The sequence below is a fragment of the Saimiri boliviensis genome, chromosome 7 (assembly GCF_048565385.1).
Source record: "Saimiri boliviensis isolate mSaiBol1 chromosome 7, mSaiBol1.pri, whole genome shotgun sequence".
In the NCBI taxonomy this organism is placed as follows: Eukaryota; Metazoa; Chordata; class Mammalia; order Primates; family Cebidae; genus Saimiri; species Saimiri boliviensis.
The window spans coordinates 20,298,377-20,320,634 of record NC_133455.1 but is presented as its reverse complement, the minus strand read 5'-3'; the positions used below and the strand labels follow the sequence as shown (position 1 = coordinate 20,320,634).

The following is a 22,258-nucleotide window of genomic DNA, read 5'->3' as shown; positions in this document are numbered from 1 at the left end:
CACAGGTCTGTGTGCCTCTGAAGCCTGGGCTCTTGCTCAATGCCCTTGATGGGAGATGCTGTTTTGAAATGTGTACTGTGGGTGGAAATGAGGGTGTCGTGTTTGTATGATTGTGTGTGTGTATATGTGTGTGTGTATAGAGGAGTTGAGAGTGGTTGGAGTGCAGGTGTGGTGGGTATGGAGTAAACTAGGATGTGGGGGGTGGGAGTGGGAGAGGGATATGTGTGTGTGTGTGTGTGTGTGTGTGTGTGTGTGTGGTGTATTTATGTGGGAGTGTGCACATGTGTGTAGGGGAGGGTGTGGGGTATGGATTGGAATGTGAGTGTGTGTATGTGTGTGTGTGTGTTTGTAGCAAGGTGAGAGGACAGGAAGAGCCCTTCCCTGGCCCATCTTAGGCCAGGATACTTCAGCTTTTTGTCATGTAACCAGAAACTAGTTCTTCCTGCTTGATCACAGGGTCAGGCCAAGTCAAATGCCCCCTATATGTGGGGCATTTTAACCACATGTAAGAGGGAAGAGTCTGTGAACTTGAGCCATTCCTTTTCAAACACAGAAAGGAGTAGTTTCAGGAAAGCTCATTACCCCCTTTACAACAGCCCCAACAAGTGGTTTTGCTGTTTGTGCTTGATTACCTCCAATGATGGGGAGCCTATTATCTATCAAAGTAGTGTGTCTCCATTTTGATGGCTCTGATGGTTAGAAAGCTCTTTCTTATCTCATGCCAGATTCTCTCTTACCGTACCTTTTACCCACTGGTTCCAGGTCTGGCTAGGTGGCCATGTTGTAAGAGCAGTTATCTAGACTAGTGGTTAAGGCTGCCAGTATTAAAGGAAGAACATCTGGGTTTGTGACTGGCTGGCTCTGCCATCCCTTTCTGGTGATCTTGGGCAAGTTAATTCACCCCTCTGAGTCTCAGAAATGGGAATAACTTCGGAGCCTACCTCACTGTATAGAGGTGAGGATAAAATGAGGTTGTATATGAAAATTGCTCACCTGAAGACTGGTGCTGTTCATTTCTACACTACATCCCACCTCTGCGGAACTGTGAAATGAGGACCCTCAGGGCAGAACAATGAGCTGGCCAAGAGCCCATGTTCTGGAGCCACACTGCTGGGACTCCAAGTGTGGAGCCATCATTTATTAGCTGTGTTATTTGGGCGAGTCATTATTGTCTCTAGGCTTGGAGGGGCTGGCAGGAAACATAAGTGGGTGCAGGAGAGAAAGGACTGGGTGGAGAGTCCTCCTGATAAGAGCTATGACCTTCAGAAGAAGACCCCAGCCTGTCTCTCCTCCCTCCCTCCAGTCTCCTGCTGGCGCCTTCCGTTGGACAAACCCAACCAGAAGAGGGCCACAGAGCCTGCTGGTGCTCCCACGTGGGTCAGCCTCCCAGGGCACAGAGCAGGGTGGAGGATGAATGGGTCCGGAGGAGCAAATAGAAAATATCCAGCAAAGTTACTTTATCATTAGGTTGAACCAAATGATGCTGCCATTATGCAACCATTTTTGTACTATAAAAATAGCAAATTAATATGTTTAACACAACAAATAATAAAGCAGGGTGGGCGGGAGTTTCATTTATATAAGACCCATATTTGAGTCATTGAATATTCCACCTGCTACCAGCATGACCTTAACAAACCTTAGCCTCAATTTCCTGGCATATCAAATGGGAGTGCTATGTCTCCTGTCTAAAATTTGTAAAAATGCCTCTCAGTAGTGAGGACCAAGACTACTACCATTTTTTTTTTTAAGGAGAAAAATGCCCCTCTCTGCTCTCAGCGTTGCGTCCCCGAGGCAGAGGAGGGAGCAGGATGCTGATGGTGGTCTTCTGTGGCATGATGAGATTTAGAGCTGCAGATATGTCAACTCCAGCTGAGTTTTAATCAGAATGAATTTCACTGCAGCCTGGGCCTGAGTGGCAGCCAGCGGCCATTAAGCTAAATGACTTGTTTTAACATGGAGACATGTCTAATCACATTTTCTGTATGGGGCCGCTGTGTCTGTGTGCACATGTGTTAAGTGCAGAAATCAATCCTGGGCCTTTTCCTTTTCCCTGCTTACCACAATGTAGCTGGGGCAGAGATAAGCCAGGTGAACAACATGACAAAAGCAAGTTTCCTCTTTATCAAGGAATCGGGTAATTGGCTGGACCGTGCAGGGAACCCTGAAGAGTGTTCCGCTGAACAGTGTCTGGTGGTAAGGTTTTGTAGACACAGGGCTCACAGACAGTCCCATAACCCAAGGAAAGAAGCAAAAGTTTTGGGTTCCCCTATCCAGCAGGAGACATTCTCCTCAGGGAAATCAATTCTGGATGCTCCGCCCTGCTTCCAGTGGAGTCCTGTAGTGTGTTATTTCTGTGGGCTCATTTCAAATGCATGCCCTGTTGTGACCTACTGGCTACATGTCTTCCAGCAAATGACTTTACCCTCTGGACTTCAGTTTCCCAATCTGTAAAATCGGGTCATTAAAGATCCTGTTTTCTACGATTGTTACTGAGATCAAACAAGATGTTGCCTGTGAAACATTTAGTGCAACTGCTGGCCGGTAGGTAACACAGGCAGACTGGGTTAGGTGGTGCTGTGTTAACCATTTCCAAGGTTTCAGATACGTTTCTCACTCATGCTACTTGGATATGGTTAGGTAGGTAGCAGGAGATGTCTTCAGAGCAGGGGCCTAGGCTGAAGAAGGCTCTCTCTTCATATATACATGATTGTTAAGATGAGAAAAGGGTAATGTGGTGAACTCCAATGCACTGGCTTTGAAGTTTTCCCTTGGGGACCTTCTTTGGCCAAAATAAGCCATGTGGCCACCCCCAGCTTCCCAGGGAAAGGGAGGTGCAATCTCACCACACAGTAGAGAGCCAGAAACATTTAGTCATTGGCACTGAAGATGACGATGGTGCTCAACAAATGACCCATGCTTGAGAATTACTGTATTATTAGTAGTATATTACTATCGCTGTTATTTCCATAAGCCATCATTATTTTCCTCCATGTACTTACTCCAGTTTCAGAAACCCTGAAATATTTTGTTCCAGTGCAGAAACTGGACTCCGTTTCTTAGGAAAGCATAATTGAGATTATTATTCATGATAAATTAAGGATAGCTTCCACTTGACAAGGGAGTGTTTTGTGCCAGGCTCTGGTCTAAGGACTTCAGATAAGTGATCTCATGTAACCCTCACAGTTGCATTTTAAGGTGGGTTCTGTTTTTGTCCCTGCTCTACTAATGAGGAAACTGAGGTGTTGGAAGGTGAGTAAACTTGTCCAAGGTGACCTGACTCATAAATGGCAGAATGGACTTGAACTCCAAACCCATACCCTTAGTCACCTTGCTGAGCTGTCTGCTAAGAGCAGGAATCTTAACCTCTGGATCTTCACATACAAGTTGGGGTTGGCCGAGTGGAGATGCTACGTACTATCATTGTTGATCCACAGAAGTAGGGATTCAGCACTGGCCCCATTTTCTCTTTTTAGCCCTGTTTCCCCTTCTTTCCTGTCTTCCATCTACCCAGGATCCATGTCCATGAGTCTTTCTATTTCCTAAATGTATCATGTCCATTGCAGCCTCTAAACTCTGTTTACTCTGTTCCCCATCCATTCCTCCATCCTTTCTTCTCACATACCTCAGCTCAGCCTTCAAGGTCCAGCCCAAATGTTCCCTTCTCTGGGAGGACACCCCTACCCCCACCCCAGGCAGAACCAATCCCACATTCTGTCTGCTCCTAGGTTATTTTGTATCTTTACAAAATATAAATCTTTTCTAGAAATGCATACGCACGTGCACGTGTGCACACCCAACCCCCCCCCCCACACACACAGCCTTTTTAGAGGAGGAAAGACATTAGTTTTTGCTTTTAATTAATGCCAGTTCTCTCATCCTGACTTTTAATACTGCCACCTCATTTGTCTTATTAAGCACTTAGTTTTGCTTTTAATTAGTGTTGTTTATTGTCACTGAATTTTAATTGTCATTGTAGGGTCTCAGCAGGCCTTGCTGAGGATGCATTAAAACATTTTCTGTCCTCTAAGGAGCCTGGATGGCAGTGCCTCTGAGGTAGAGGAGGGAAAGATTCAAAGGGGTTGCTGAAGGCTGGTGTATTTTTCTCCAGGCCTCAGTCAGTTCTGGTTGTCTTTGGAATCTCTGTTTGCTGCAAGGTAGCTTGGTCTCACACAGAAGATACGCACAGAAAACTCAGGAAATGGCAGGCATTTGATTCAAATTGGACTTGAATTTGACTTCTCAATTTAAGAAGAACCAAACAAACAAACAAAAAAAGAGGGTGGGAAGGGGACATATTGGCTCATGGTAGCCAAAAAGGCCATGATAGATTCAGGAATGGCTGGATCCAGCATTCCAACAGCATCACCAGGAATCAGACTACCTCCCAGCTCTGCTTTTATCCTTTGCCAGGCTTTTCTTGGGTGTTGACAAAAGTGTCAATAGCAGGTACAGACTTCTGTTCTACCACATTAGCAGCCCCATCAAAAGAGAATGCTTCCTTCCACATAGTTCCAGCAAAACTCTTAGGGAAGGGCTTTATTGGGGCAGCTCGGGGCATGTACCTATCCTTGAACCAATCACAGCAGTCTAAGGGGTGTAATACACTGATGGGCTAGGCATGGGTCATTGGCCCACTTTCAAGGACTAGGGTTGGATAAGCCCCATCTGGACCACACAGATTGATACTGAGAGAGGATTTTTTCCCAAAAGAAAATTGGGGTACCCTCACCCAACCAAAGGCTATCCAGATAAATGCTAGACAGGCAAAAACGATAGATGTCTACCCTGGACATCCACTGCAGTGTCTCATTCAGGCTTAAGAAAATACCTGGGATTTAGATCTTGGTTTCTCTCCCCAGCTGTATCTTCAAATATCACTAACAGTGTCCTTTCTGCCTGGTACTTGGAAAACACTTTAGATTACAAGGCCCCTTCACATGAATTAGCTTATCAGCTCTTCCCAACAACCCTGCAAGGCAAGCATAAGAAGAATACTTTTTGTTTTTTGAGATGGAGTCTTACTCTGTCACCCAGGCTGGTGTGTAGTGGCGCACTGCAACCTCCACCTCCTAGGTTCAAGTGATTCTCATGCCTCAGCTTCCTGAGTAGCTGGGATTATAGGCATGCACCACCACACCCAGCTAATTTTTTTGAATTCTTAGTAGAGACAGGGTTTCACCATGTTGGCAAGGCTGGTCTCGAACTCTTGGCCTCAAGTGATCTGCCCACCTCAGCCTCCCAAAGTCTGGGATTACAGGCATGAGCCACTGTGCCTAGTCAAGAATAAGAATTTTTACATCCTCATTTTACAGATACAGCCTAGAGTCATGCAGAGAATAAAAAGGGGAGGTAAGATTGGATACCAGTAGTCTGGGTCTGAAACCAGCAATTGTCTCACGGAAAGAGGCTGCTGCATCAGCCAGTTTTTGCTGTTTAACAAACCACCCCACAAAACAGCGGCTTAGAACAACAATTGTTTATTTACCTTATGATTCTCTGGGTTGGCAATTGGGTTGAGTTCAGCTGGGTGATTCTCTGGTCTAGGCCAAACTTGGATGATCTTGGCTGGGCTTGTTCATGTGTCTGTGGTCATCCTGTATGTTGCTTGGGACTGGCTAGTGTGTGACAGGGCAGCCACAGTACCTTGTACAGCTGTGGCCTCCTGCTTTGTGATTGCTCATCCTCTAGCAGGCTAGCCTGGTTTTTCCTATGGTGATTGCAAAGTTGCTAAAAAGTAGCAAAAGAGGCCAGGCTCCAAAGGGCTAGTATTTCCAAGCCTCTGAATGCGTCACATCTTCTACCGTCCCACTGGCCACAGAAAGTCTCAGAGCCAACTCAGATTCCATGGGTGGAGAAATAGATTTCACCTCTGGATGGGAGGAGCTGAAAAGGAAAAGGATACAGAAAGGGAAGATGTGGAGGTAATTTTTGTGATCAACTCACCTTGTCTGTAGTGAGCGTATCTCTCTATTTCCTGAGCTAGAGGGAAAGGGGATGAGATGCACCTTTAGGGAGCAATGCTGGTGGGGGAAATTTGGAGCACTGTGAAAGCTATGGAAGCATTTAGTGCCTTTCCAATCCCATCATGTAAGTTATGGTCCACTTTAGCTGCTAGAGAGAATGAACACTGATGGATGATGATGGGGATAATGCTAATAGGGACAATAATTAATGCTTACTGAGCACATACTATGTTCTGAGTACCAGTTGACTTTCTTACCTTCATCTTCAAACCTCATTCTTCCCCCAAATCCAGGAGACAGTGTAGTAGAGTAAGCATTCAGCCTGGCATCAGATCTTGTAGGTACAAATCCCAGCTCTTCCAGTTACCAGCTGGGTAAGTAAGTCACTTACCCTTTTAAGCCTCAGTATTTACATCTACAAAATGGAGATAATACTAGTACCTTCCTTTTTTTTTTTTTTTTTTTTTTTTGAGATGGAGTTTTGCTCTTGTTGCCTAGGCTGGAGTGCAATAATGCAATCTCGGCTCACTGCAACCTCTGCCTCCCGGGTTCAGGCGATTCTCCTGCCTCAGCCTCCCGAGTAACTGGGATTACAGGCATGTGCCACCATGCTCAGCTAATTTTATATTTTTAGTAGAGATGGGGTTTCTCCATATCGGTCGGGCTGGTCTCAAACTCCTGACCTCAGGTGATCTGCCTGCCTCAGCCTCTCAAAGTGCTGGGATTACAGGCATGAGCCACTGTGCCCAGCCAATATTTGTACCTTCCTTAATGGGTGTTTGGGAGAGTTAAATGAAGCCATCCATGGCAAACATTTAGTCCAGGGCCAGGCACACCTTAAGTAGCCATCATGATGAAGTAGGTAGTGTTGGGATGAACATACTCATTTTACCAATGAGGAAACAGGCCCACAGACATGATGTATCTGCCAAAGGCCGTGCAGCTCGTAAGTAGCAGAGCAGTGGAGGATGAACTCTGTGCCTACTTTAAAATCTGTAAAATGGGGACTGTCTTGTGGGGTTCTTTAAAGGCTCATGGCAGGCACCATCTTGCTATATGGCTATGGGAGAACACTATGGAGGGGACAATGAATTTGCTTTCTTGTTTCAAGGCCAGGATCACAAAGTCACCTTTGTCTCTAGGACCTCCCAGGCCTGTCTCTGTCCTTGTCTCTGGCACCAACCAGCTCGGGATGGAAGGAGCCCAGCTCTTGTCATTTCAGCCTTAGCCGGCTTCAGGGAAGGCTGGGGGTGTCCCAGCTGGCAATAGGAACAAGGAGAAGCCAACAGCAGCCTGCGCCATCTGGATGTGACTGGATATGTAAGGGCTGCTGGGGTCCCCTGGGAGAAGGCAGGAATGACCAGGCTGGCAGGCAAGTGAAGGGGCACTCGGCTCCATCAAGCACAGTAGACAAAGCAGGAGATCACCGTCTGTCTCTCTGGTGTCCCAAGTGTCCTTGTCATAGTAAGGGTGTGCAGAAATCCTAACAGGCTGGAAAAGAGTCAAATCTGGATGCGTATTTGAGATGGAATAGAATATACTCAGCTTGCACCACTGTTCAGAGGTTTTCTGGGCCTCCTGCATCTCTCAGGCTGGAAGTGTACGTGGTCCTCAGGATCTGACACCCTCCCCTACCACCACGCTGATCTCAGCTCCCTCTTGCTCTCTCTACTCCAGCCACTCTGTCTTCCTTACCATTTCTCCAACTTAACCAAGTACATGCCTGCCCCAGGGCCTTTGCACTTGCTTTTTTCTCTGCCTGAAATGCTCTCCCCCAGATGGTCACGTGGCTCAGTTTATTAGCCACTTTAGGTCTTTGCTCAAATAGCATCTCTCAGTGAGGCTCCCTCTCACCACCTATTTAAAAATCACACTCCCCTCCCCCACCTGCCGCCCGCCACTAATTCCCAATCATCCTTCCCTGTTTTATTTTTCTGTAAAGCACTCATCACCAGCTGACATATTTAATATTCAACTTGTTTGCTTATTGTCAGTCTTCCCTACTAGAAGGTATGTTCCATGAGGACAATTATTTTTGTCTTTGTTTGTTTTAATGTTGTATCCCCTGTGCCTAGAATGGTGTCTGGCACATAGTAGTAGTAGATGTTCCATGAATATTTTTAAATTCTTCCAATTTCCCAAGAGAAGCTGGCAATCTGCATTTTAAATTCAATTCTTTCCTTTTAAGACAGTGATTTAATTTTACCCTTTAAAAAATCCTTTATGAGCCAAACAAAACATTTTCAGCCTGGATTCTGTTCATGGACACTCCCCTTTCCCCCAGTTTGAGGCCCTTTGTTTAAGTATGTTTCCCACCCCATCAGATAGTCGGAGTGAGTTTTTCCAGATACCCAATGAGTAATGATGTGCTGCATTCAGGGGAAGAGAGGAGGGGCAAGGAGAGGTCGAGAGATGCAACTGTCTGGGCATTGTCCAAACGTGTGGCCGCAGGTTCTGCTGCAAAGCGTCTGGTTTAATTCCAAGACTGTTGGGATAGGGAGGCCAACTGTGGCATTGAACTCCACGCAGGCAGCCGCAGCTCCATTGGTTCCCTGCAGTGCCCCGAAGTGCTGCATAAATCCCCTGCCAGCCCTACCCTGCTGGGTCACGTTCAGACACTTGCCACAGCAGCTCAGAAACTGAATAGGCTGTGCGTTGTTTTTTCCATTCAACTACAGCTAGCGGAAAACCTTGGAGATTCTGGGGGATGGAACTGCCGTCCCTTAGCAAGCAGTGCTAAGGCCAGCGAGGGGAGAAGCAGGCAGAACCAATTTGGTGCATAATAGGTGCTCAAAAAATGTAAGTCATTATTGCTGAATCAAGTATAGAAGAAACGGGAAAAGGGAATTACTACTTTGCGAGTGTTTGCCGTGTGCTAGGGAGTGTAGCTGGTGTTTAAACTTCTCAGTGAGCTAAGCTTCTGCAGTGGTCCTAGAGCTGGAAATCGGTACCATTTATGTGACACTTACATTTATACTTTTGCTTCTGGTATCCATGGTTGGTTTCCCTCTCCTGGTCCTCCCTGGGCCTCAGGCCTCCTCCTATGATGATGATTTCTCTGTAGTGAGTGATGGGAAAGTGGGGAGTGGTTTGAGAATGTCCGAGACTTACCACTAGACTTTCTCCATTTCTGTTGACTCACCCTCAACTCTTCATGAAGAGTTGGCCTTCATGAAGCATCATCTGCAGGCCTATAGAAAAACATCTCAGGAGAACATTTTAGGATCACGCTCTATTGGATTAGAAAATGGCTAAGTGACCACCAGGGGTGATGTAATGAGCTTGTGGAGCAGAACCATGCTTCCCCAAGATTCTGCTGTCTCCTCCCACACAAGGTCAAGTTCCCTAGAAGCAGAACCTCAGATGTGCATTCTCAGGGGGTTCTCCAAGCAGAACAGGCAACAGAGGAAGCTCAGCGAGGGTGTGGCTTCACCTGAAGTCTGGCCTCCGCGCAGTCCTTGGGGAGGTCTGGGGTGCGATGGCAGCACAGAGCCATCTTGCCCTGGGACAAGGGAGCTGTACTTTTCTACCCTTCTCTTATACATTAGCCATTGGCTTTGGGCTGCTCCCTGGTATCTCTGGGCAAAGCAGCTCCAGATGGCTGAGGGCAATTCTCTGGAAAATGGTGCTGCTATGAGCCCTTTGCGGCTAACACTCCTAGAGGCTGGGATCGGGAGGGTGCACGAACCGTCGGGGGATCCAGATGGGGGAATCAACAGGGACTGCTACGATGCCTCCCCCACCTCCCAATTGCATCTCCACCTCCATTCCAGATCTGCCCGTGGACACACGCCCTCCTTTCCCTGGGCCTTTTTCTCTAGTTGTGCAGTTATGTTTGATTGCTTGAGCGTTTTCCTCTTCTGGTCCAGGCTTGGTAGACTGGGGTGAACACTAGATAAAGAGTCCAATCCTGGGTTGTTAAGTGCATTGAGAGCCCCGAGTGGCCAAGCTGAAATAACCGGGGCTGTGCAGGGTGGCTTCCAGCCTGGAGGCATGGAGCTGGGTGCTTTCCACTGGGTGGTCAGCCAGTGAGTTCAGGCTTTGCAGGTGGAGTTTTAGTGGGAAACACAACCCTGGCGTGCATGACTGAACATAAAAGAGTGTGGGCAGGCCAGATTCTGCCCTGAAGTTGATGGAGTTTGGAGATCAGAATTCCTGGGAGGTGATGCGTCTCCCTTACCCCAGACCTGCCTTCCTCCCAGGGTCTCTAAGGGCCGTGTTTTCTCCCTGCTACAAAGCAGCAGAGGAAACCTTCAGTTGCAGGTTCAGCTTTCTGGACCAACAGCAGCCGAGGTAGCTCATTCCTGGGACTGAGCCTCTTTGCACCCAGCAGGGGCCAGGGGTTCTCAGGCTGGGGGCTCCAGGGAAGCCTGCTCAGCTCTCGCCACAGGCAATAATGAGACATTAAAGTTCTTTTTCAGCAAATTTCTTTCACAACAGGAGCTGTCTCTCCTTTCTGTTTTTGAAGTGGAAACAATGAAATGCCATATTAATCTGGGAAGATTATGTTAACCACGTGGGAGCAGATGAAATAGCTTTACCGTGAGGGACCTTCTCTGCTACGGGTCCAAGCAGCACTCCCCTCTGTTTCCCCACACACAGAGATTGAATCATTACAAAGGATACAGGACAGGAGAGGGAGGTCACTGTGTGCTCACCTCCCAAGTTCTCATCTATTCAGCGTTACACAAAACAAGACCTACAGGGAAATCAGGACCCGCTAGACACACCGATCCACTTTCCATTTGTTTTTAAAACAATTACTGCAATTTCCATGTGGTCTCTTTTCTCTTACTCCTGGCTGGACCTTCAGAGGGGTGGGGTCAGGGAAGGTTCGGAAAGAACTGAAGCGTGACTGAGTTCGGCCAGAATGACAGCGTTGATGGCGACTCGTTCACACATTCAGCAAGTTTTCATTACGTACCTTCTAGGTGCCAGACACTATGCCAGTGCTGGAGATTAAACAGTGAACAAAATGGAAAAAGTTCTGCGTGGCTTACATATTGGCAGGGGATTCAAACTCTAAGCAAAGATACAAACATAAAAATAAACAACTAATATTAAATTGGGGTAGTGATACGAGCTAGGAAGAAAAATGAGAGTAAAGGAGGCCAGAATGGAGAAGCAAGAAGAAAAACTATTTTTATTTATTTATTTATTTAAATATATACATATGTATTTCATTTTAAGTTCTGGGGCACATGTGCGGGATGTGCAGGTTACTCAGGTAAACGTGTGCCATGGTGGTTTGCTACACCTGTTAACTCATCACCTAGGTATTAAGCCCCGCATGCATTAGCTATCTACCCTGATACTCTCCCTTCACTGACATCCCCGTAGGAGCTATTTTAAGTTGGGTGATCAGGGAGGCCCTCTTGGAGGAGGTGGCATTTAGGAACAAATCTGTACAAAGGGAGAGAGTGAGCTGGACAAGGATCTGCAGGAAGGCTTCCAGGCTGAGGGAAGAGCAAGTGGGAATGTGCTGGGGATGTTGCGGGAGCAGCAGGAAGGCCTTTGGGGCTGGGAAAGAGGGCATGAGAAGAGTGGGAGGAAGAGAAGGAGACCGCAGGGAGCCAGGCTGTGCTAAGGGGTTTCAATTTGAGTCTAGGAGCAATGGGGAGCCACTGAAGACTCTTGAGCAAAAGAGTGACATAACTGACTTGCTTTTTGTGGGGAAAAGGGAAGGATGTGAAGCATACACATCTAAGCCGTCTGCAGATGTCTATGCCTGGTTAGTGGCTACCCAGATCCAGATATGAAATATCTTCACCCCAGGGAGGCCCTCTCCTGCCTCTTCTGAATCAATAGCCTCCCCTAAATAAGCAACTTATTTGCCTTGATTTCTGTCATTGCCAAATAGCTTTGTTGTTTCTTAACTCTATGTCAATATCATCCAACAGTGCGTTGCCTTTGGTTCCTGGCATCTTTCACCAAACATGACGTCTATGGGTTCAGCCAGGGTGTTACATGTATCAGAAGCTTCTCTGTCATTGCTCACTGGCATTCTGCTGCACAAATAAACCACAATGGCTTGATCTGCTCCCTGTTGGTGAGCATTTGGATGGTTTCCAGTTTTAAGCTATTATGAATAAAGCTGCTGTGAACATTCTTGTACATGTCTTAGAACCTAAGCACTTTTTTTCTTGAGTATATACCTGAATATACTTCTTGGGTATATACCTGAGTAGAATTCCTTCGCCACAGGGTAGATGGACTTTTAGTTTAATAGATACTGCCAAGCGGTTTTCCAGAGTGGTGGCACCATTTTTTTTTTCAGCTTTACTGAGCTATAAATCACAGGTAATGTACTTCACTCATTTAAAATGGACAATTCTGTGGCTTTTAGTATTCTCACAAGAGTTGTGCATCCATCACCAGAATCAACTTTAGAATACTTTTACTGTCCTTACAAAGAAACCCTGCACCCCCGGCACCTCCCCAGCCTGGGCAACCACTAATCTAATTTTTATCTTTTATAGATTTTCCTATTCTGTATGCTTTATATAAGTGGAATATCACAATATATGGCCTTTTGTGTCTGGCTTCTTTGACTTAGCGTCATGCTTTCAAGGTTCACCTACATCACAGCCTATGTCAATACTTCATTTGTTTTTATGGTGGAATAATGCTTGAGTGTATCATTGCTTTGCTATACCACATTTTGTTGATCTGCTCATCAGTTGGTGAATACTGGGCTTTTTCTACTTTGTGGTTATGAATAATGAATGAAAAGAGACAAGGGTAGGTGAAGAAAAACCAAGGGGGAGTCAATAGCATTAAGTCAGGCCGAGATAGTGGCAGTTTGGATCAGCATAGCAGCAATGCAGGCTGAAAGCAGTAGGCAGATCCTAAGTTTGTTTTAGAGATCAAGCCAATACCATTTTTTGATAGCTTGGATGTAGAGAATTTTTTTAAAAAGACAAGGAGACATAGGCACAGGGAGGGGAGTATCACACACCGGGGCCTATCGGAGGGTGGGCCCTTAGGGTTAGGGGAGGGATAGCATTAGGAGAAATATCTAATGTAGATGATGGGTGGATGGGTGCAGCAAACCACCATGGCACGTACATACCTATGTAAAAAACCTGCGTATTCTGCACACGTATCCCAGAACTTGAAGTATAATAAAAGAAAGAGAGAGAGAGAGAGGAAGGGAGGGAAGGGGAGGGAAGGGAGGAAAGGAAGGAAGGGTGGGAAGGAAGGAAGGGCGGGAAGGAAGGGATGACTGTGAGACAGCTAAGTCAGGTAACTTGCTCAATAGAAAGACCCTGGATTCGAGTTAACTCTGACCCACACATTGCTGGAAGTGCGGCCGCCTTTCCTCAACAGTGAATGGGAAGAACTTGGGTTTAGGTGAGGGAGTTTCTTCCCTCTGGTCCATGGGGTAGCTGTGAGGTCCAGCAGGACAATTTCCCTCTTAGGATCTCAGATTCCCCATCTGGAAAATGAAGAAACTGGATTTAGTTCTCTTTCTTTACCTAACCAGGTGTGTGGCATAAAGCAGGGACTTGAGAACTAAGGAGTGGCTGAATGACAAGGTGATGTCCTCTCTGGGTTCATGTTTTCCAGGAGCACTAGACGTCTACCATGACTGACACCGTGTTCAGCAGCAGTTCTAACCGTTGGATGTACCCCGGTGACCGGCCCCTTCAATCAAAGTAAGTTGCTGCATCTTCCTGGGAGTGGCTTGTTTTGAGTCGAGGTTTTGACAGTTCTACACTTGAAAAAAAAAAAAAAAAAAAAAAAAAAAGGAATAGCTTCCTTCCCTAAGACAGGGGAGGATAAAGGGTTTTGTCATGAAAATATCTCCCTTAGTTTGACTATTTTGCAAGGTTGGAAGAACAAGATTAAATTCTGAGTCTCATGCTCCATAGAATAGGTGGCCTGGTGGACTGGAGAGAAAAGTGACCTGGTGGTTAGAACCAGACTTGGGTTCTAGTTCTGGATGTGAGCTAATTTACTGTGTGATGATAGGCAAATATCTTCCCCTCTCGGGCCCTTCGTTTCCTATATCGGTCAAATAAGGAAGTTGCACTAGATCAGAGATTACAAGCTGGCAGAGCACAGGCTAACCCTGACTTGCAGAAGTGTGTTTAAAACAACAATAACAACAACAAACAAAAACAAAGACTTTGGGGCCTGATCATGTAAAAATTGGGAGACTTCACATGAAAGTCTAGATTTCTGCCATGTCTTCAAAAGATCAGAAGGCCTGAAAACACTGGACAACAATTTTGCCAACAGTTCAGCAGAAGTCACGTAGCAGCTGATATCTTTGGACTGACAAGAGCTCTCAGTTTTCCACAGTCCCCATCATTTCTTGTTGGTCTCTAAACCTGGCCCACTGTGGACATGTCTGTTACCCACCCATCCCACTTGGTCTCCCTGGAATAGATGGCCTCTGAGTTTCCTTAACTGTGAACTTCTGGGGATCTTATATTAGACGGTCTTTTAGGGTCAGTTTAGGAGTTTAAATTCTGGGTAGGACAGTTGAGGATATGGTTATTTTTGTTAGAAGAATAGATGTCAGGGTGTAGTTGTTGTGGCCCAAAGAATGTAGAAAGGATTTTTTTTTTTGTTCTTTTTGAGACAGAGTCTTGCTCCATTGCCCAGGCTGAAGTGCAGTGGTGCAATCATAACTCATTGCAGCCTTGACCTCCTGAGCTCAAACAATCCTCTTGTCTCAGCCTCCTGAGTAGCTTGGACTACAGGAATGTACCACCATGCCTGGCTAATTTTAAATTTTTTTTGTAGAGACAGGGTCTTGCTATGTTGACCAGGCTGGTCTCAAACTCTTGGGGCTCCTTCCATCTTGGCCTCCCAAAGTGCTGGGATTGCAGGTGTGAGCCAGTGCCCCCAGCCTACAAAGGCTTTTTGGCAAAGATTTTTGCTTATTGGAGAGCAGTGTTTCCCTAAACTTGGTCATTTAAGCACCACATTTACAATTTTTACCTATGAAATATCATTATTATTTCTTAATTAGCTACTTATAAAACGTAGACACTTCTATTTAACAAGAACATTTTTTGTCACAAATGGATGTAAGTGGATAATTAGTTCATGCTTTCTATGAACAAAGATAACCATAAAGATAAATAATTAAAAGAAACAATGTTATTACAGTCCAGTTATAAACTGTAGCCTCACAGAGGCTCTGAGCCTGAGACTTGCTTTACACTTATATGACTTGCTGGCTGCAAGTGGTAGAGAAGTGTTAAAGTCATATAAGAACCCATCTGAGACGCTCTCCTTGAAGTACATAAGGTTGGAAAGGAGATTGAAATGAGAATGTCTTTCTTATTAATTATTTAATATTGCCCTGTTATTTACTGTCTGATTAATTTCTGTTCTAATTTCTATTAAATAATTATTTCCCATTTTCTTAAGCTTATTCTATTACTCTCTAAATACTTGGGTTGTATATTTATCTCATTAATATAAAACTTTCCTCTTTTCTAATATTAGTGATTTTAAATGTGATACACAAAGTACCACATTCAAATGATCCCACAAACTTCAACATAGAGTAGTTTCATTGTTTCTCATATCTATGTATTTTAAATTTCTCTTATGATTTCTACTTTAACTCAAGAGTGATTTAGAGGTATATTTAAAAATTTCTAAATGTTTGAGGATTCTTAATTTGTTACTTTTTGTGTTATTAATCTCAAGTTTAGTGGTATTTTTGTTGGAGAATATGACCTATACGATGCTTAGTATTTGAAACGTGTTAAGATTTGGCTTATAGCTAGATCTTAGGATATGCTCAACAAATACATAAGAAAAAAATGTGTCTTCTATAATTACTGTTTGTAAGGTCACTCACATATCAAAATGAGATTATTAATTGTGTTCATAACATTTGTTTACATTCACTACTTTTTAGTCTACTTGTATTATGTTGAAATCTCCTTCAATCACCATGGATCTGCCAATTTCTCCTTGTGGTTCTATGAGATGGCTACAGATTTGCAGTTGATCTATATTACCGAAAAACTGAACCTTTTATCATTACATAATGTCTCTCTTTATCTTTATCCCTAACAATGATTTGGTTGTCCCAAACTCCCTTTCATGATATTAAAAAACAACATCAGCTTTCTTTAGCTAGTAGGTTTTTTTTTTTGTTTTTTTAACCTTTTGATTTTAATCTTTTAGTCCTCTTACATTTCAGGTAGGAGAATATAAAGGATATTTTTAGCCAGATTTGTTTCTTTCATTGTTTAATTCAGTGTGGTAATTGTCTTTTAGGTGATGATTTTAATCCATTTACAGATAATATAATTATCAGTAAACTCTTTCTGTAAAGGACCCAATAGTAAATGTTTCAGGCTTTTCTGGCTGTGTAGTCTCCATTGCAGTTACTCCACTTCCACTGTTCTAGTACAACATCAGCCACAGGCAATGTGCACATGAATGGGTGTGGCTTTTTTTTTTTTTTTTAATAATAAAAACAGGCGGCTGACTGTATTTGGCCTGTAGGCTATAGTTTGCTGATCTATTATATAGTTGAACTTTTCTACTCTCTTGTGGTTGTTTTCTCTCTTTTTCTGTAGTTTTTTGTTTCTCTCCTTGCCTTTTATTTTTACTAATTGGTTAATTGGGCTTCGGGCTTTACAAATTCTATTTTTCTCTTTATTGGTTTTATGGTTCATTCCTATGATTTCCATGGCTGTCCTTAAAATGTTACCATTCATAACTAATCATATCTGGAGTTACTCACTGTCTCAACATCTTCCTCCAGACAACACAAGGTGCTTAAAACACTCTAACAACATTTTAATTCCAACCCTACCTACCTGCTACTCTTCTCTAGTATCTTAGTTTAATCCTTTATTTAACTCCATATTCTGAATATGGAGTTAAATAAATATTGTCCATATTTTATTTAACTCCATATTCTGGATATGAGCTAGTTTACTGCATGATGTATTGGACATTATTATTTTATACTGGCATTTTAAAAAAAATTTGCCTGTCTTCTAGTTTCTTGGTTCAATGTTCAAATCTTCCTGGATCTTGGTCCTTCTTGGGGCCACTTTACTTCTTCCTGAAGTACAGCTTTTCATTTGGTAAAGTCTGTTGGTAAGCTCTCTCAGACTGCGTGTATCTCAAAACATCCATTTATCTCTTGTTATTGAAGGTTACATCATTCTAGGTGGACTTGGAAGGAATGGTTGTGCTTTCAGATGTCTGTTAAGAGTCTTAAGTCAACAAATTGCCTTTCCTTTGTAGAAGATTTTCCCTCCACGTAAGCCTGTCTTTTTGATGTTCTGTAGTGCTATGTGCTTAAGTGTGTATTTCTTGTTGTTTTTTTCTACTTGGTGCATGTTGTGCTTCCTGAAACAGTGGATTCATGATTTTCAGCATGAAAATTCTAGAAATTTTCTGGTTCTAGAAAATTGTCAGCATTATCTCTTGAATGTTTTTTTTCTTCAGTTCTCCCTATTTTCCCTAACCGGAATCTGTTAGATAAATATTAGACCTCCATGTTGCTTATCCTCTCTCTTTTTTCTTTGAGTTGGGGTCTTGCCCTGTCTGTTCTCTCTTTTATATTTCAAATTGCTTTACCTCTCTGCTGCATTTTGAGTAATCTCTTCACACCTTCCATCCTGGTATACTCTGTCTTAGAGCATATTAATTTGTTATTAAACCACCCATTGCATTTTAGAATTTAGTAGTTACATGTTTAATTTCTAAAAATTATTTTTCATTCTTTTTAGTATCTTCCTGACCATTTTTCAATCTTTTGCCCCTTGCTTGCTTTTTAATCCACATTTCATTTCTTTAAATGTTTCACATATAGTAACTTCATCTTCTGTATTCAATAATTGTTATACATGAATCAGTGGCATGCTGGCTATGTGCCATAAAAGCTTATTGGAATGGATGTTAAATTTTCAGAAATTTTGTAAGCCAGTTAATAAACGTAGCCATTGTTAAAAATTGTTATAATTTTAAATTATAACTTAATTATAACTTATTCCTGGCCAGGAACTGTGGCTCACATCTATAATCACAGCAACTTGGGAGGCCAAGATGGGAGGATCACTTGAGGTCAGGAGTTCTAGACCAGCCTGGCTAACAGAGTGAGATTCCATCTCTATCACAAATTAAAAATTAGCCAGATGCAGTGGTGCATGCCTGTGGTCTTAGCTACTCAGGATGCTGAAACAGGAGAATTGTTTAAACGCAGGAGTTCAAGGCTGCAGTGAGCTATGATTAATGCCACTACATGCCAGCTTGGGTGACAGAGACAGACCCTTTCTCTAAAGTGAATAAATGGTTATATTTATAATTAAATAATATTACACACAATGGTGATAAATATTCAAAATTAACTGTGTTTCAATTATTTTATTAGATGTGTTTTGTTTTTTTCTCTGAGATGGAAGTGCTGTGGCACAGTCTCGGCTCACTGCAACTTTCACTTCCCAGGTTCAAGTGATTCTTGTGCCTCAGCCTCCCCAGTAGCTGGGATTACAGGCACATACCACCACACCTGGCTAATTTTTATATTTTTAGTAGAGACAGGGTTTCACTATGTTGGCCAGGCTGGTCTTGAACTCCCGACCTCAGGTGATCTGCCTGCCTCAGCCTCCCAAAGTACTGGGATTACAGGTGTGAGCCACCACGCTGGACCTGTTTTACTACATTTTGATATTCTCTGTTATTTATGTCTACTATGCCTGTAAGGTGGAAATACTATATAAAGGTATGCTGCTGCACATTTATTCCCAGCTCTTCATTTAGTCACATCATGTTGGCATTTGAAATCAGCCTCCATGGGGCTCTTTCCCCAGAGAGTCAGTCGTTAAACACTTGCCAGAACACCACTGCCTGAAGCCTCTGACCGCCTAAGTCTGTTGTTTGTCATTCCTGCAGATTTTCACTCATAATTACTTGCTCTTTGAATGCTCAGACTGTGAGAATCCTAGGGATCTGCCTTGGAAACATTTTTCTTCAGAGATATTTATACTTGCCTCTGCCAGGAGGGAGATGTTCTCCTCATCCAGAAACACTTTGGCTCCCTTTGAGGGTCCTGGCTCCATGTAGGGGTCTCCAATTCAGCTTCCCCACCCTGTTGGGAGCTTTGCATCGGCCCCTGGAGTGTAATGTTGGTATTTGCATTGGTTTATTGCTCATAGTTCCCTGTTCTGGATTGAGTTTGCTGGATTTCCTTTTTTAAAAAATTGCTTATAAAGGTATAATTAATATACCTTCAATAGTATAAAATTAGGGCAATTTAAATCATAATTTTGTAATTATATATATATATATATATATATTTTAGAGATAGCGTCTCACTCTGTTGCATAAGCTGGAGTGCAATGGCACAACGATAGCTCACTGTAGCTTTGACCACCCAGGCTCAAGCCATCCTCCCATCTTGGGCTTCCTGAGAACCTGGGACTGTGGGTGCACATCGCTGCACCTGAATAAGTTTGTTGTCGTTGTTGTTTTTAAGTAGAAATGGGGTCTTGCTATGTTGCCTAGGCAGGTCTCAAACTCTTGGCCATAAGTGTTCTTCTAGCCTTGGCCTCCCAAAATGCTGGAATTACTGGCATGAGCCACCATGCCCAGCCATAATTTGATAATTTTAAACAAGTATATACCCATGAAACCATCACAGTTATCAAGATAATGAACATACCTCTCACTCCCCAAAACTTCCTTGTTACCCTTCATAGTTCCTCCTTCTTAACCCTCCCTCTCCCCACCCCTTCCCAAGTCATCATCACTATTTAGCTATAAATTTGTTTGCATTTTCTGGAACTTCATATAAATGGAATCGTCCAGTGTATACCCTTTTTGCAAGGGAGCTATCTGTCTTCTTTCATTCAGTGTAATTATTTTGAGATCCAATTGTATTGTTTTGTATATCAATAGTTTGTTCCTTTAAATTTTGGAATAGTATTTCATTATGTGAATATGCCACAGCTCATTGACCCATTCATCCATTGATGGACAGTGGGTTTGGGCTAGTACAAATAAAACTTTGTATTGACACATATTTTTATTTCTTTGGGGTACTTACCTAAGAGTGGAGTGTTTCAGTCACATGGTAGATGCTGGTTTAACTTTTTAAGAAACTGCAAATTTTTTCAAGTTGATTGGATCATTTAAAGTTTCCACCAGAAGTGGATGAGAGTTCCAGCTTCTCTACCACCTCAGCAGCACTTGGTATGAGCAGTATTTTTAATTTTAACCTTCTTGATGTGTGCATAGTGGTATTTCATTAATGAGACTGGGTTCTGGGGCATGGGAGAAGCTCAATTCCCTGATAGGATGTGTTCTTCCAGGCTCTTGGTCCCTCACTCATCCAAGAATCGGGGAGAGGGCTCTGCTTGTGTGGTGGGCACCTAAATAAATATTGGACCCCAAAGAGTTTTGCAGAAAGTGAATTAGTTAGGCAGAGAGAGAGAAAAAGCAGAAAGAAATAGAGAGAGAGCAGCTTGCACGATGTCATGGAAGGGGATCCAGAAATGGCATCTGCACTGATGTGGGGGAAGGGGACTTTTAACCTGGGAGTAATTCCCACCCCATTCAGATTTTCTGTTCTGTGAAAGGAGTTCCTTTAAGCTTCCGCTGGAGTGATTGATCTTTGATTTTTTTTCCCCCCGTGGGTGAGAAAGTTAAAGACCTCTAGAGACGTGGGTGGAGGTATGGCGCTGGGAAGTTCTTGCCTTTGAAACTACGCCCCCTTGTGGACCCGGGAAGAGAATACATTCCCTCAATACTCAAAATTTTTCCATTCATGTAACTCTTTGTTGAAGTATCTTTTCAAGTCTTTCGTCAATTTTTAAAATCAGGTAATTCGTTTTCTTGTTATTAAGTTTTACACGTTTCCTTATATTATAGATAAAATCCCCTCTGTGTATACATGTTGCAAATACTCTCGCCAAGTCTATAACTTACCTTTCCTTTAGATACAGAGTCTTTTGAGGAGAAAATGTGTTTTTTATCTCTTTTTCTTTTTCTGAAATGGAGTCTTATTCTGTTGCCCCGCCTGGAGTGCAGTGGCATGATCTCAGCTCAATGCAACCTCTACCTCCCTGATTCAAGCAATTCTCCTGCCTCAGCCTAAGTAGTTAGGATTACAGGTGTGTGCTACCATGCCTGGCTAATTTATTTTTGTATTTTTAGTAGAGTTGGGATTTTACCATGTTGGCCAGGCTGGTCTTGAACTCCTGGCCTCGTGATCCGCCCACCTCAGGCTCCCAAAGTGGTGGGATTGCAGGCATGAGCCACCGAGCCTGGCCAAGGAGAAAAAGTTTTTTATTTGAGGTCTATTTGGTTGATTTATTTTGAAAGAGAGAGGGATCTTGGAGAATTTCCTGACTTTCTAGAAATCCCAGAGCTGCATTTTAAAAAGTTTGCTTTAATTATATATCGGTGAAGGGTCTTTTTGAATATTTAGTCCATCCATATCCTCCAAAGCAAATGTTTCATGTCTGTTTACTACTTCTATCTAATACCTCCTCCAGTTCTACAAGCGTTACAGTTTTGAAGATACTATTGAACTCTGTTGCTTTCATTTTTCATAGGAAATTGCTAGTTTCCAAAGCCCTTTTCATGATGTCTTCTTGGAGCCAAACTTATTTTGCAGAGAATATTTCCTCAGCCAAAAAGTGTGTCTCTGTAAGATAAACAGTTGCCTGAAGGGTGGATGGAGTGAAATATTTATTTTATTTAAGAAATGTCAGTTAATTAAAATCCCATCCATCAGAGTTTACTTTCGTCGATATGAAGCCAAACAATTTGCCTTACAATTAAATTAAAATTATCCAAACAGTCTGGACCCTGTTTCATTAAAGCGCTCCTGGGCTCCCATGAAATATCTTGGCATTCTGAATGCATCTGGCTGGCTTGATTGCTGCTGCCTTTTCTTCAGATATTAAAATTATTTTCCAATAAATGCTAATGGGTGAATTACAGTCATCACACATGCTAGCTAGTCTGCTGCAGTGGTGGTGAACTAATGCAGACACTTATAATTTCTTTCTCCAGTAAATTAACCAATCTAGTCTTAATTAACTGCTGGCTAGCCAGACACATTTCCTGCTTTTGTTATTTTCAGATGTCTTCCTCTCTCACCCTCCTTGAATTTAATGATTACGTTTGAAACCAACAACTAGGAAATTTGAGAAAAACGAATGCACCTGCTCCTTGCTTGGTTAGGGCAATGGTTCAGTTCTTCATGTTAAGAATGCATGGGGAGGGCCTGGTGTGGTGGCTAACGTCTGTACTACTAGCACTTTGGGAGGCTAGGGCAGGTGGATCACAAGGTC

General features: G+C 43.2%; 1 protein-coding gene across 5 annotated transcripts in view; it reads left to right on the top strand.

Moving 5' to 3' along the window:
• RPH3A (rabphilin 3A) overlaps positions 1-22,258 on the top strand; it is a 327,189-nt gene that overhangs the window by 236,162 nt on the left and 68,769 nt on the right. For all 5 annotated transcript variants that reach the window (XM_074402202.1, XM_010342855.3, XM_074402201.1 and 2 more), the window contains exon 3: positions 13,536-13,624. In XM_074402202.1, coding sequence (XP_074258303.1) covers positions 13,554-13,624 — 71 coding nt within the window. In that variant the 5' untranslated portion in view covers positions 13,536-13,553. The remainder of the gene's footprint in view (positions 1-13,535; positions 13,625-22,258) is intronic.